We start from the raw sequence: 16,765 nt of genomic DNA, 5'->3' as shown, positions 1-16,765 counted from the left end.
CTAATGTTGGACTACAGTATTATGAATATACAGGAATGAAATCTGTCAATGTATTTTTGAAAATAGTTGCATTTTTGGGGACAGTATTCATGAAAACATTGGTTTGATACATGTTGGGAAGTGTCAAGACACTTACCTGGGACTGAATATTGGCCCTGTAAAAACTTGTTTTCAGCACTGACATTAATCTAGTCACAATCATGCAAATGAAACATGCCTGGGTTTTCTTCTTCTTTCAAGTAATTGTCAAACTATCTAGGAACAAAAATGAAAACCTTTCTAAAACTGGATGTGTATAATTGTACAAGGATATCTATCCTAGCAACTAATGTCAATCAAATCTGTTTTTGTAAAACTATTTTAAAAGAACTAAATGCAGTAAATTGGTCAAAATATTTTCATGTAAGTTGATACTTTCTTAGCATTTTCTATTCATATGACACAAAGCAATAAAGGTGCTTGTAACTTTCTGTAAAATTTTCTCAACAAATAGTAGCTCCAATTATTTATCGAGCTGCCAATACCTTTATCACTATACAGTGACTGTATCTATCAATCTGCCACAAATTTTTGTTGTTTAATTTTATCATTTTGATAAAAAAAATCCATCATTTCATCGATTTATCAATGTGCAGAAATTTGTGTTACTTTTCTTAATGTCTTATCAACACTTAATTTACTGATCTGTAAATCAGCCAAGATTTGCCGGGTTTTTTTTTTTTTGCATTCTATGCTGTCTGATAACACCTTGATAACATCAGTGTGACTAAACTGTCACTCTTTCAAAAAATTCATTGCTTCGTACCCTCTAACAAAGCCTGCAAAGTAAACATCTGGAATACAATTTTCTCATATGGGTAGTCGGTTGGACCACATTCGTAGAGACATGCAAATGTTTGACACCGGGATCCGTCGTCATTGTTCATTTCAAAATACGTTAAATCGGAATAAGCACTTGCTCCAGGACACAGCTTCCATGGTGAGCTCCAGGTCTTGCAGCCATCCACACTCAGTCGTACTGAAAGATTGATTCGTTTTTCCCGATCAGCTGGATTGGAGAAGACAACCCATGTTTTGGGAAGACTATCAGGAACACCATCCGGAGCAGGGAAACCAAGAACACTGCCCTGTAGTAAGGAAAATGTACGGTATAATTACGTAATTGGAATCATCATCTCATCCTCTCATTTAAAAGACAAAGTCATGCGAAAAATGTAACAGGTCAAACATTAAAAGTTATTAATATTAAATGTAAATAAATTCCTTTTGAACTTGTAAAGCTTTTCACTGTTCTTACTGTTATTTTATCTTTTTGTTGTTTATACCTGCAGTAGCATTTTAGCTTATGCTAGATGGTCAAAATAGAACGAGATGGTTGACTTATTCTCAAGCACGCCTATAGTAATGTATGTGAAGAGTGTGGAGTGGAAGTAATGTGTCGAACAAGAAATTGAACAATTTGCTCCCAATGAGGTTGTATTTAAAAAATTTTATTTCTATGGTTCAGTCCTGCATAAAGGACCTTTGTCAGGAATAGGTAAAAAGAAGTTTAGTATTGCTGGCCATGCATTCATGGGAAGGCCAGAACTTGTTTTTTTTTTATATTGACAATGAAGATTGGCTGTGCAGGGCTGAAAAGTAGAAATAAAAGGTTTTAAATTCAACTTCATTGGGAGCAAATCATTGTTATTTTATATCAAAGTTATACAGATCTCCTCAAGTTCTGGCCTTCACATCATAATGAAATGTACATTCTGGCCTTCCCATGAAATGTACATTCTGGCCTTCCCATGAAATGTACATTCTGGCCTTCCCATGAAATGTACATTCTGGCCTTCCCATGAAATGTACATTCTGGCCTTCCCATGAAATGTACATTCTGGCCTTCCCATGAAATGTACATTCTCTGTAGTTGGACTAGTCATCATTTATTCAACAAATTCAAAGAAATAGAATAAAAAAATAGAATGATTATTACCTGACAACCACCAAAGTTTTTAACACCAGGAATCCAGACAGTAAATCCTGGCTCCACTAATTCTTCCACAATCTCTGCTCTAGTAAATGTCATTCCCTTGTCACTACTAAAGGACTGTACTCGTGGTGCCTCAGATCCCAGTGTTCGACAATTCATACAAATCACTCCATCATCCAATTCTACTGCCTGTGTAGGGAGATATGAATAGTTAATGATTTGATGATGTAATACACATCATCTCATTGGTCAGTCCCTGTCACAGTGAAGTAAGAAGATTCCTATTGGTTAGTTTATGTCATATTGAAGTAAGAAAGACTCCTATTGGTTAGTTCCTGTCATATTGAAGTAGAAAGATTCCTATTGGTTAGTTCATGTCATAGTGAAGTAAGAAAGATTCCTATTGGCTAGTTCCTAATTATCATATTGAGGTGAGACAGATTCCTATTGGTTAGTTCCTAACTGTCACATTGATACATAGCACCATCTCATTGGTTTGTTTCTAGCTGTCTGGTGAATGTACAATGTAAGACACTCTCCTATTGGCCAGTTCCTAGCTGCCACATTGATGTAAGAAAGATTATTATTGGTAAGTTCCTAGGTGTCAGATTAATGTAAGCGACCTCATGAATATTCGTTATCTTGACATTACAATTATCCTGAATTGACCAATGGGATTACTTCTAGTTTATTCATAGTTTACAAGACTTCAGTTTTACATAAACTTGAAATATCATAGACAGTCGACAGTCGACAGTCACTCGCGCATTTTTTTCCTACGTTTCATCTAAACTTAAGTTGTCGCTGCGCTCCGATTCGGCGCACCACTACTATAATCGCATACAGCCCTTGATATCAGTATGCGATTATAGTAGTATTGCACAGGATTGGAGCGCGGCAACAACTTAAATTTAGATAAAACGTAGGGGAAAAAAGGCGCGAGCGACTGTCGACGGTCTAGAAACATTATTGTGGAAACTGAAATGAAAACATGGTAAATTTCATCTGATATTCCCTTTCAAAACCCAAAGTTGTATACATTATTATCATATAGTAATGGGAATGTAAAAAAGAGATGTACATATTATGAATACACAATATTTATATTAAAAATGTGAAATGAACAACTATATTATGTGAGACTTATACATCAAAATGGATACATGTACATATTACTCTCACTGGTAATAAAGACTTCCGTTTACTAAGATAGACACAAACTAAAACTATTGTCGCAACACGTTGATAGAACAGTGATAAGCTATTGAATGGATGTTGGTTTAATTATAGTCTCAGTAGGGCGGCGTCTCTGGAAACTACTTTATTAGAGTTTCATAAACTTGCAGTTGTTTTGGGACTTCCAATGTTTACACTATGTTGATCACAGGGTGATTAGAATTGTACAACAGAGGAACCACTATCATCCACTTGTGAAATCTACCACATTGAAGAACAATAGATTATATGAGTGGGTCATGTGATAGCGGTTCCTCTGTAATCCAATGTAATCTACCACATTGATCAAAGAATAATATATTTAGTTTGCGTCTATCTCATTAAATCGAAGGCTCAGTTACCAGCATCAAAATTTAACATCTAGCAGGTAATGTATGATAATATGGCCACAATACAAAAGCAACTATCATACAATCACACTTTCACTGACAACTGGTATTATTATACAATGTAACATTGAAAACTACAAAAGAACTGTCAGTGCATCTAGACAATTCTTAGCATGAATATCTCACTAAAAAAATCAGTGTTTTTGATAAGGTTTGGAACATTGGTGGCTGAGGAGAGAAATCTGGTCAAACATGAAGGGATTTCCATGCTGTGATGGGAAACCAACACGGCATGGAAATTTGTGTTTTCCAAAATTTTGGTTGGGAAGCCCAGAATATCTGGAGAACTCACTGACAAGTAAATTTGACCAATTTTAATACATAACCCTTCACAAAAACACACTGATAAAGAACCCTGGTAAAATATCAGTGGAACTCAACTCAACTCAACGTTAACAAAAACACAGACAGGAACCCAATTCGACCCAAAACTTAAACACTTGTGGGGAACTCTGATAAAATATTTTGGGAACCAAACCATTTGTTAATAAAATTACCAACACTGATGATAACAATTTTTGACAATTTACTATGAGTGACACTGTACACATATACATGATATAATGGAGTGATAACATAATGATCACAAAGGACTGCAGACAGTGATGGTACCAATACATACATGTATTGCCTACCTGTGTTTCATTACTGTGCACCTCTTTACCTTCAATATCTATTGCGTTATCTACCACTCCCCCTACAAACCAGGTAACTCCCCCGTCATCACTACACAGGACAGTGGAGAAATTGGAACAACCATGGAGGAAATGGAAATGGTACCACAACCAGGCTTTTATAGCACCAAATACTCCTAAGCATTGGAAAATAATAGCATTAGGGAAAGGGTAGGAGGTCAGGAGTCATGCTTTCATATTACGGTGGGATTAACAAACTTTTCTAGGTGGTCAAATCTGAAAAGAAAACTAGATATGGTTATGGGAAAAAGGACTAGTATATTGCTTGGGGATTTTACATGCAGAGTTCAAGCTATTTATCATTACAATTAAAACCAGCATGTTGAAGAAGAATATCACCCTCAGGCTGGTAGTTGAACCTTCGCTTTTCTACGATAGACACAGACTAAAACTATTGTTACAACATGTTGATACAACAGTGATAAGCTATTGAATGGACGTTGGTTTAATTATTGTCACAGTAGGGAGGCGTCTCTGAAAACTAGTTTATTTAGAGTTCCATGAACTTGCAATGCTGTTTTGCGACTTCCAATGTTTACACTATCTTGATCACAGGGTGATTAGAATCACACAACAGTGGAACCGCTATCACACACTTGTGTAATCTACCACATTGAAGAACAATAGATTTAGTTTGTGTCTATCTTAGTAAACTGAAGGCTGGATTACTAGTGTCGTAAAAGTACCATGTTGAAGAAAATTATACACTAATCCTGTAGACAGTCTCTTTTATAACAATACACATACTAAAGAACCTTCTAAGTTCTACAATAAATGAATGTCTTGGTCATTGCACTGTACAATGTATAGTCTCGCTGCCAGAAGTCCCTCTCTTCTCACGGCTGCGCCGATCGGCATACATAAACAGATTAGGGACGATAGTCACGCGAGTCTGGCAGCGAGACTATACAATGTAGTACCTTGCATGGACCTATATCAGCACAATGGTCCTTTAAAACTTTTTATACTCCCCGGGGAGCATGTTTTACAGTTATGTGATATAGGAACATAAACTGGTCGATAAGTATGTCTTTTCTGCTGTTATGTGGTGGATAAAGTATGCCAGTTACAGTCAGTAAACAGTCAGTAAATTACAGGAATTACTTTGTTATGTAACTCAACACACCTAGTTATGTCAACAGAATGTACAGATGCTATGACTATGTTGTACAGGAAACATATATATATCTAATTGTACAGTGCACTGCAGGTTAGTGTTCTAACTTTGTTTGATATAATTATGCAGAAACCACTAAGCAATAAATTCTACACTTTAAGATAGCAAGATTGTAATTTCTTGCTACATTTACTCTGAATGCAATAAACTATTTAAACATACTGCAACTAGATGTCGACAGATGGGCACCAATGTTTTGGTGTCTGCATGGTGGTGGTGGTTGGTAAGTTCATTTCATTAGACAAAATGTAGCAAGAAACTGAATTCATTCAATTTAATCATTCGTTTGATCAGATAACTGTGTTTTTCACACCCAAATTTTCATCTTTATCCAACTTGTACTTTGCCATATGGTCAGTAGTACTACTCCAGGATTTTTCATAAACTCTGGGTTCTGGAGAGTAATTTCATGATTTCACATCACACATGATTTTCACATCACATAATTTTCACTCGGTATTAAACACCGAATTGAAACCTATTTTCCACCTCCATTGTTCTTGCAATGGAACACCATTGCACCATGGGTATTAGTAGACATGAATATTCATTAGATGCACACTGAATATTCATGACTCGTAAGAGCTTACTTCCTTCACAGAAATCGTCATTCAGATTCCCTTTATTATCTATATTTCATTCTGTTGTGTTTATCCTTTTTACCATTTTTGAATGAGATTTTAACATGTTATTATAGCATACTTAGCATGTAGTCTTGCTATGAAATTAGGAGTTTTCAGTAGGCCATTCCAGATTGCATCAGGGAAATTACGAATACAGAGCCCTCGCTCAAATTGGGGGTATCATCACACCATACTACCATTTCTTAAGAGCTTTGTCTCTTGGTATTCGGTAGAAGTATAAATCAGGGGGGTTTTTTGTATTGTTCGGACATTGAGGAATGCAGCAGTGTTCTATGATTAACCGAGTAAACAGGAAGTAGAGCGCCACCGTGGCAAATTTTGGAAAGGCCTATTCTTGTGTTATATACCACTCCCTAACTATCTATGGTGTTTGTCACTGTGTTTTGTATCATTCTTCAATGGATTTTTTAACAGATTACATGTACATAAAATATTATTACAAATGTGACATCTCTTGTGCTACCACACCTAAGCTATTGTTCATGTGTGTTCTCATTATCTATCATTTTTTTGTGTTTGCTGTGTCACCAGACTTCAGACCTATGCATTGTACACAATTTGTTAAATGTGATCCCGATGACTATGTAGTAAGTGTTAACATCACCAGACTTCAGACCTATGTGATGTACACAATTTGTTACTAATGTCATCCCTATGTAGTGTTAACATCACCAGACTTCAGACCTATGTGATGTACACAATTTCTTACTAATGTCATCCCCTATATAACGTTAACATCACCAGACTTCAGACCTATGTATTGTACACAATTTGTTACTAATGTCATCCCATAATTTAATGATATTGTCAATTCACAAAACAGTTGTACAATGATCCTCCTGTTTATTGATCCCATTTAATTACCAAGTCTAGGAAATTCACCTAATCTATATATATGTAAAGGATTATAAACCAACTGATGATAATTGTAAAATAAAGTAAATAACTTTAGTGAAACACTAACTGTTTCATATCCTGTTTCCTCAAGGATTTATGTTTTAATACCATGTATAAATTTTCCAGCAGAATTTGCCGTTATATTTTTCTGCATACATTCATGTACAGAATTACACCATTGTTAATAAATCATTACAGTCGCATGAATTGGAATTCTTAATTTAATACGATTTTATTGGCATATAAGGGCTGCTACCATCACTATATATATATACATTCCAATAAATATTAATATCAAAGTGAGCAGGGTGTGATATGGAAATTGCAGCACAGTTTTGATGAGTGAGTTTTCCATTGGATTACATTGGAAGCTAAACTGGATATACGGTAAATATTAATAAATGCTAATATGAAACCAATCCTTTCATCACGTATCCAGTATCTCTTCCTATGAAATTCAATGGAGAGCAGCCATCAAACCTACTCTGGCACACTTTGCCCAAATATGGTAAGTGGCGAGCTCATTGATAGCAGTTCGCTCAGTGATTCAGTTTTGATTTTTTTCTCAATATCTTTTGAGCTTAGAATAATGTTTCATTATTAATTTATGTGGTTATGCAATTAAAATGATGTTTCCGCCACACTACATAAGGTAGATGATAAAACCTTTACGGCCCGGATATAGGTTTTGCAGACCTTTGTAGTACGGCTTACACTCCCTCATAAAGTTGGGCCCTTCTGCCATACGGACCTCAATCTGTAAAACCCACATCATAAGGCCATAAATATTAATAGCACACAAAAAGTATTATTGAAATAAATGTTTGTATTATATTTATACACTACTTTTTAATACTTTGATATTAACATTACTGCCATATGGTACAACTGTCATAAAGTACACACATTAACACAGTGATCAAACTATTTTATGTTTGTATAACAGTTGTCCAAAAAATCAAACCACGATCGACTGGATTTAACCATTTATTAATTTTTTAACTAGAAAACTAACATCGGAAAGCTAGTAATTATGAATTAAGAGCAGTTTGTGAAAATAACTTAGGTCCAAGACCAACAGATTTGCATAAAGATCAGCAGTTTTGCAGAGTTACAGCAAATTGTTGGTCCTTAGGAGTCTATGAGGATACATGTATCTTTCAACATAATACGGATGAAACTTAACACTTATTACAAAAATTATAAGGTTTCTATGTTCAAATCAAACAGCAGGGATCTTGGTAGTCTACAACAACAGAAAAAAACATAACTACCTGAACTAGACACTCACATATAAAAAAAGATTTTTTTAATGAAATAAAAAATCTACCTACCCAACCTATTCTAAAATTGAATGTTATCGGAACCACACAATTTTTTGTATGCCTTATCACTGGAAGTATACAGTTCTGCTGTGACAATGTCTAGAATTTGATGGTGGTACATGTTAATCAACCCAATCAAACAAGGTGTCACTTTGCATGTAATCTTGCTATTCTATTAGTAATTTACCATGTGGTAACGTAATCACTGTCTAACAACTGATGAAGCAAGGCTTGAGAAGATATTTATACACTAAAACAAATTATTTTATGTAATAAGTTGAGACTAACCAAGACTTCATTAGATTGAAATCTTAAACTTTCTTTCAAAATTGAAGTTTAATGTCCAAATCATATTTTTTAGTGGATTCAATCAACTTGATTTTTCAATCAACTAATAACTAAGATATTTTTTAGGAAGAAAAAAACAAATGACACAAATTACTACTTGATATATTTATCATAAATTAAAAATGTAACTAATCTGAACTTAATGAAATTGAATGGTTTGAATGTTTTCAAAAGGCGGTTTTAATGTCCAAAGCATAATATTTACTAGATTATTAAATCAATTATTGATTTTTCTCACAACTAATGACTGGTGACAGTAGAACTGATGTCGCCTTGATGTTTCATTTAACGACAAGTAACATAACATTTATTACCTACACTCAGACAACTTCTAATGTATAAGAAACAATTACATTAATGCCGTGCACAGTGTAGATGTAGAAGTAGTCAAGTTAAAATGTTGATTATCAGTTAGAAAGTAAACAATTACCACCATTAAAATAATCAAGTCCATGTGTACTGTTTTCAGCATATTATAAAACCTATTTCTACAGGACTGTGAAAAGACTAACAATGTATGTTTTTAAATTATTACTTTTCAATGGGATTAGGTAAATGATCTTGTGGTGTCAGTTGTGTCTCTGTTATTGTTAGTGAGGGGTTGAAATACGTCTAAGGGGTTGAAATATGTCCATCTTCACGTCAAAAGCATCCTGTCCAATGAATGAAACACCAACCAAATATCATTTCATCTGTACATTAAATAAGCCAGGTTGTTGGAAAATACAGATAAAGTAATTTATTACTTAATGCAGTAAGTGTACTATGTATCTAACCAATTATTCATTTTTCAAACAACTAATATATTTAAACAAATCTTGTGTACCCACGTGCACAAACTAAAATTTTACTTTATGAAATAAGTTTTATATATAACTAACCTTGACTTTGTTTGTGGCTTTTTCTCCAATGGACATTTTTATGTCAAAATCATTTTTAAAAAATTAAATTGGGATTTTGTGGATTCAGACAATTATTATTTTTTTAACAACTAATAATAAAGTTAATTTTAGGAAGAAACTAACAATGGGAAACATTACTACTTCATAAGTTTGTAATAAGTTTTGAAATGTAACTATTAAACCCGGGCTTCGTTACAATGAATGTTTTTTGTATCGAAATGGAGGTTTTTATGTCCAAATCATAATGCAGGGAACTTGTGGAGTTGAACAAAATCATTTTCTAACAACTAATAAACAAGTATTTAGAAGAAAATAATAAACTGAATTTTACTTTAAGTAATAAATTCAAATTGAGACTAACCTGGTGTTTGTTAGATTGAATGGTTTTGTCTCAAAATGGAGGCTTTTCTGCTCAGGGATCTTGTTGAGTCGATCAAACTCATTTGCTAACAACTACAAATAAATATTACTTTAAAGTAATAATTTCAAATTGAGACTAACCTGGTTTTCGTTAGATTGAATGGTTTTGTCTCAAAATGGAGGCTTTTCTGCTCAGGGATCTTGTTGAGTCGATCAAACTCATTTGCTAACAACTACAAATAAATATTACTTTAAAGTAATAATTTCAAATTGAGACTAACCTGGTTTTCGTTAGATTGAATGGTTTTGTCTTCAAATGGACATTTTTCTGCCCAAATCATAACACAAAGGGATCTTGTGGAGTCGACCAAACTCATTTTCTAACAACTACACACTAGCTTTTAGAAGATATTAACAAAGTAAATATTACTTAAAGTAATAAGTTTAAATTGAGACTAACCTGGGCTTCATTAGATTGAATGGTTTTGTCTCCTAATGGAGTTATAGCAGCTGGTACACATCCCCCAACCTGCCAGGTTTGACCCCCATCATCACTATATATTACATTAGATGTTGCTAATGAACCATGTAATACATCAAAAAATTCCATCACCGCAGTTTTTATTTGAGGCCATATACCTAGAATAAAATAGTAATAAAATGATTCCCATAAATTTCAATTAATTTGTAATTCATATCATTTTCTCTGAAAATGTTAAACTTTGCTAATTTATGACTTGGGCAGGTGTTTTTTTCAGGCCATACATTTAGAATGACATAATACGATAAATTCATTCATAGAAATTTCGAAGTACATGTATGTTGATATCATTTCTCCGTCAATATTAAATATACTTCACTATTCTATGACTTGGGCAGGTATGGTTTTTCTAAAATTTGTATTGTGTTTTTGTTTGTTTGTTTATTTGTTTGTTTGTTTTTTATTTGTTTTTGATTTTTTTTTTTTTTTTTTTTTGTTTTTTGTTTTGTTTTTTTTTTTGTTTTTTTTTGGGGGGGGGGTTGTTTATACTTGGGGGAAAAATGGCCTGGTGCAATAAATTGATTCATGTAAATCTTAAAGTTATGCATTTATATTGTACATTTGCTTCTGAAATATTGCACACACAAAAATGAGTGAAAAGTTGATAGTTATAATTGTATGTTCCATAACAAATACTTTCCACATTTCTTAATCCTTTGCAATGTATTGAGTTACAAACACAGACTTGGCATATGTTATTTCACATTGATTTTTCAAGTAGGACGCCATTATAAATTTGTTTTATGAATTAAAAATCTAAAACGAATACCAAATCCTCATCCATATGACCACTTTGAACACAATTTGTGAATTTACAACTTGGGTATTTATGGTTTTTTTGTCAAATACCTCAAATAAAATGACACACTTATCCATATGGAGATAAAATTTATGATTTATTCTTTAATCTTATCATCTATTCCGGAATTTGTTAATTTACGACTGGGATAAGTATGGTTCTTAAAGGTCATCTTCTTCCTCTTTATCATCATCATTTACATCAAACTCTTACAATTATTACAAAACAGCGATTTCAAAATCATTTTTCGTGACAATACATTTTGTAACATGTGGTACCAAGATGATAAATGATTTGAGTACAAACGAAATTAATAGAATAATGTCTACTGCAACCATTTTGAGGGCATGCACCTACAATAAAATAACAAGATAAATTCGATCAACTAAAATTAATGTGTTTTTTTTATTTCATGTACACTACTAATGATTAGATATAATTGATAATTTATAACCTTTTAATGTTGAATTTTCAAGGTCTGTAAATCGTTGAATTTTCAAGGTCTGCAAATCGTTGAATTTTCAAGGTCTGCGAATCATTGAATTTTCAAGGTCTGCAAATCGTTGAATTTTCAAGGTCTGCAAATCGTTGAATTTTCAAGGTCTGCAAATCATTGAATTTTCAACGATGGCACATATGAGTGTTGTAAGAATGATGTTAGTTCTCAGATAACACTTTCTCACACTGTAGTCAAAGCACTTTACAATTATTACCCCTAGCATGGATCTATAGCGGCACAAAATCCTTTTATATTTCCACAACTCCCAGGGAAGCATACAATCCATTGTAGCCTTTATACACACATAGGATTTACGCATTGACACTGCAACCTCTATCCTACCAGGTCCCTAGTTATATGACAATGACAAGGCTCGAACCTGCAACCTGCAGATTCCACACTGACCACTCTACCCTTTAGACCATCATGTTGTAGTCTATGCTGCTGCTTTTTTCAGTGTTTTCAAAAGGAACAGTTTAATCTGAGAGATGTTATTTTCTTTTACGACTACAAAATTTACTCGTTTAAGTAGTGAAGAAAAATATGTCTATAATACTACCAATTCAGATGACACACTTCACCTTACAAAATTCCTTTCTGTACACATAAGTAAGGACAGACTCTTCAGTAGCTACATAAAGTGTGTTGTAATGTTGTTATATTTTGTCTAATATATATTTACGCTATCACTGACCATATGTGGTCTTATGGATGACAATTCAGTATTTATTTTGGATGCTCATACTCACAAAATGTAAACTTGGGAGAGAATCCTACACTGCTGATGGTGAAACACAACATGGTTTTTAAACAGAGGTAAGCACTAATTGTGAATGAGTCCTGAGACTAGCTGACTAAAGCCTGTTTCATGAAAAGTTTTCATGGAATATAAACTTAAATGAGCATATGCCAGATATAAGCACATGCCTGGTCTTCAAAACACACAGTGTAATAACAGTAATGACGTTATCAGAATATCATCTCTTTTCACTCACTACAACCAGTAAGAGCAGAGACATGGCTAAGTAGAATGTTCTTGGTCTAAACGAGTTTTTGAAAAGATAATGTTTGAGAGACACATTTGATCTGATCTCAGTAGTCCCAATACCTATCAAAATATTAAACAAATGACGTGATGGAATCATGAGTCGATTTAACAAATGATTGATTTCTCGATATTTATCATATTCTATATTTAGACAATCGTGAGTCGATTTGAAAGAAAAAATTAATTGATTCCTAAACAATTGTGAGTCGATTTGAAAGGTTATTATATAAATTTGTTTAATTTCTTGGAATTTATTTATCATACTGTATTCCATAGTCAGACAAACTATGTCAGTGTGTATCTACGGAAAATTAATTTTGTTCTATTATCAATCAGCTTTGGAATGTGTTCCTCCCTTGGCAATACTACGGTGTGTTATTCTCAAATGTGCATCGTAAAATATATTATCGGTAATAAATTTACCATAAATTATACTATATTTGTCACATTCAATTCACACAGTAAATAAGAATTTTTTTGAAATGAATCCCAAATTACCCAAATATAAATTTATGGAGATGACCTAATTAATTTTCAAACTTTTATGGAAAAATGTACATGAATGTATGTATATTATTATATCTATGACCAAACACAATTGAGTTATTCTTAATGTCAGCATGTCTACATGGTGGGTATTTATTCCATAAAATTGAATTGAATTTTTCAGGTTTTCAATATCATAAAAAAATCCTGCGGCTAAAAAAAATAAGAATAGTTTCTGGTCAGTGCATGCATCACTTAAATACCACCTCACGTCGGTCTTTTTTGGTGTGTGTTTATCCAGCCTGCAGATCCGTGGGGAAACACAAAAATAACCCTCCCAAATTCAGTGAAGACAACTGCAGAGTGAATTCTGAACAAGCAAATGACATCTGCCCCACATACACACTTGCTCTAAAGTACTAAATAAAAAGAACAGTAACTGCCATAAATAGTAGACTGAGTGACAGGTTTGTTGGAAATTAAAAAAATCCCCCAAAAAAGATAAAATCGCATTGTTGCACCATTTTAGACAAACTGTCATGACCAGAAACAATTCTTTTTTTTTTCTTGGCCTTAGACTGAAGATCAGTCATAGTGGGCAATCTTCTGTATCTTTTCCACAAGGAGAATAGGTGGAAAGTAGATAAGGAAGCGACATGTTGTGCATTTTAGGTAGATATATGCCGATATATTCAGTAGTTTTATCCATTTTCATACAAGTGTAAAACTGTTTTCAATAACTGTCATGACAATTCTAATAATTGTTTTCCATTTTGATGCAATTAAAGGTGAGAAATCATATTGAACTATTTGATGTATGTCAGATAATACATTTTTTTTAATACTAATCAGGTAATAAATATTTTTTTCTATTCTTCTAAGGCAAGAACGTAATCATTTTTTTCCCGTTTTTGATAAAAAGTTTTAAAAGTGCTGTCAATATTAATTATTATGATTCCAATAATTTTGATGCACTTCAAGTATTAATGGTTTATCATATTTTCATGCATGTTAGAAAGAAATATATTTTTTCTATCTTAATAAAATTTTAACTAGTATTTGTTATGACATTTCAAATAATTTGTTTTCTATTACTTTGATGCACTTCACATACTAGTACTGGTTTTTCATATTTTTATGTATGTCAGATGATATATTACTTTTTTCTATTTTGATGCAATAATGTAATATTGGTTTTCCCTAGTTTGATCAAATGTAAAAAAACATGCAATCATTTCTTTTCTATTCTTTTATTTTCATTCATTCATTCATTCATTCATTCATTCATTCATTCATTCATACATTCATTCATTCATTCATTCATTCATACATTCATTCATTCATACATTCATTCATTCATTCATTGCCAATTTAAAGTAAGTGACAATGACATAATGACAGGAAATAAATAAACAAATTCTTAATTTTGGAGTAAAAAAAATAGCTTTTTGCTGATCAAGTTTGGCTCCACCTAAGAGTTCATATGCATTAACAGCGATAAGGGATTTTGATACACTCCATATATTAATTAATGGCCCTACTTTGATAAACATTCATAAAAGACTTATTTACAATATTTCGTTTTCTATTACTTTTATGTAATCAGGTTATAAACAGTTTTCAGTCTACCTGGTTCTGTGGGATCCTTAATATAATAGTTGCCAGGAACAATAAGACGACCTGATGACAACTGAATCCCATGGCCAGGACCTACAAAATAAACAAACCAGAAATACATGATGAAGAAAAGTAATCATTCACTTCAAATTACTTGATAAAGTGTGCTGAGGTGTGAAACTAGTTAATATTCAAGCCATATTTTTACATATTTAATACTGCTGATAAAAAAGTAATGAGATATTTTTACCAGCTCCCTGTGGCATAATACGACAGAATCCCATGACATGTGAATGCAAGTATGTACTCGTGGTATTTGTACGAGTGCTTTGCAGTGTTTTCTGTGGCAGTATTTCCATGATTGTAGTGAGTAAAAGTGCAGCAGAAAACACTGCACATACGAGAGCAAATGAACTAGCACTCATGTGGCTTGGGGTTCTGTTATTATTACATATGAAACAACATTTTTTTGTAGAAATGACAGTGTGCAATTATGCGTTTTGTGTATTCAAACAAGTATGTACTTATTTCTTTTAGCATGGTTTTTATGGAATTTTGCTGTTTGAATTTGAACATACATAACATGCTATTATCAATAAACAGAACCCTATGCCACATGAGTTCCAGTGTCGGTACTCAGACGTATTTGCACTCATGCTTGCAGTGTTTTCTGCTGCACTTTCACTTGCTATGCTCATGAAAGTGTGGCCACAGAGAATATTACCAGCACTCGTACAAATTTCCCAAGTATTTGACAACGACACTAACAAGTCGTGGGGTTCCTGTTATAGTACTGACTTACCTGGAGCATAAAGAGACCATGGTTTCTCTACACTACCAAGTGTCATTTCTGTAATGTCTACTGGATCACTCCATGTCAATCCGTTATCTTTACTTTTCATCACATACAGGGTTTGTTGATAGTGACCACCTTTTAGTAAATCTGCCTCCGTCAGTTCTGGTGAATACGTGTTAAATACGAGTACTACAGCATTGTTAACTTTGTCCACGATAGGCACTGGGTTCATTGTCCTGTAAGAAAATAATATTTCTTTTCTGTAGTAGTTGTGAACTCAGCATGAATGATAAGTCTACACCACTAAACCTTGTCCAAAACAGCTATAGTACGCTTTACTAAGGGACGGATGATCAGACAATGTCACACATTCTCAACAAGTGAACTTAGTTTCATTTAGGGGGAGGGGGTCTGGCGTCAATGTGATTGCTGAACTTCATTTTCGCACTTCTAACCAACTTTCGAAAACTTTCACTCCTTCAATGATAAAAGCTTCTGTATTTACTACTGAGATGTTGATAAGTTGATAAAAATTTACTCCTAATGTGAGATACCATGCTGGGTTTACAGCTGCAGTATTTTTTATGTGTTTACCATCATCTCAGTAAACAGGTCCATCAGGTTGGAACTTCATCTTTACCATCATGTTTTTACATTGCACCGATCGTAGTGGTACTGGTGTGACTGCTACAATTTGCATTATGGTTTACATCATATACAAATGTGTGATGTCACACTTGTGAATGTTCATTTTAATAGAGGGAGGGGGAAGGGGGTTCTGTCCTAAACGAACGACGTTTGCTTATTGAGCTTGTACGACATTGTGCGATCATCCCTAATAGTTATTTATTCATACCCTACTTTGAACTTCCAGGACTTAAATTCAAGGAGTTTCAAGGAATATACGAACCCTGTTAATATAACATTAAACATACACTTCATTCCCCTACAGCATAATTATCTAATTATGACCATTATTTCTACACTCACTTTCAGTCATGAAAATTTCCACTCACAGAGTCAAAACATAT

General features: G+C 33.4%; 1 protein-coding gene across 1 annotated transcript in view; it reads right to left on the bottom strand.

Annotated features, from left to right (window-relative positions):
- Window positions 1-284: 284 nt before the first annotated feature.
- Window positions 285-16,765, bottom strand: part of LOC144452856 (sialidase-2-like) — a 49,710-nt gene continuing 33,229 nt past the window's right edge. The window contains exons 4-8 of the mRNA XM_078144040.1: window positions 15,741-15,970; window positions 14,951-15,031; window positions 10,409-10,587; window positions 1,979-2,164; window positions 285-1,127 (exon numbers count right to left, since the gene is read on the bottom strand). Of these exons, the coding sequence (XP_078000166.1) occupies window positions 792-1,127; window positions 1,979-2,164; window positions 10,409-10,587; window positions 14,951-15,031; window positions 15,741-15,970 (1,012 nt within the window). The 3' untranslated portion in view covers window positions 285-791. The remainder of the gene's footprint in view (window positions 1,128-1,978; window positions 2,165-10,408; window positions 10,588-14,950; window positions 15,032-15,740; window positions 15,971-16,765) is intronic.

The sequence above is a fragment of the Glandiceps talaboti genome, chromosome 23, assembly GCF_964340395.1.
Source record: "Glandiceps talaboti chromosome 23, keGlaTala1.1, whole genome shotgun sequence".
In the NCBI taxonomy this organism is placed as follows: Eukaryota; Metazoa; Hemichordata; class Enteropneusta; family Spengelidae; genus Glandiceps; species Glandiceps talaboti.
This window is presented reverse-complemented; position numbering and strand designations above follow the sequence as displayed.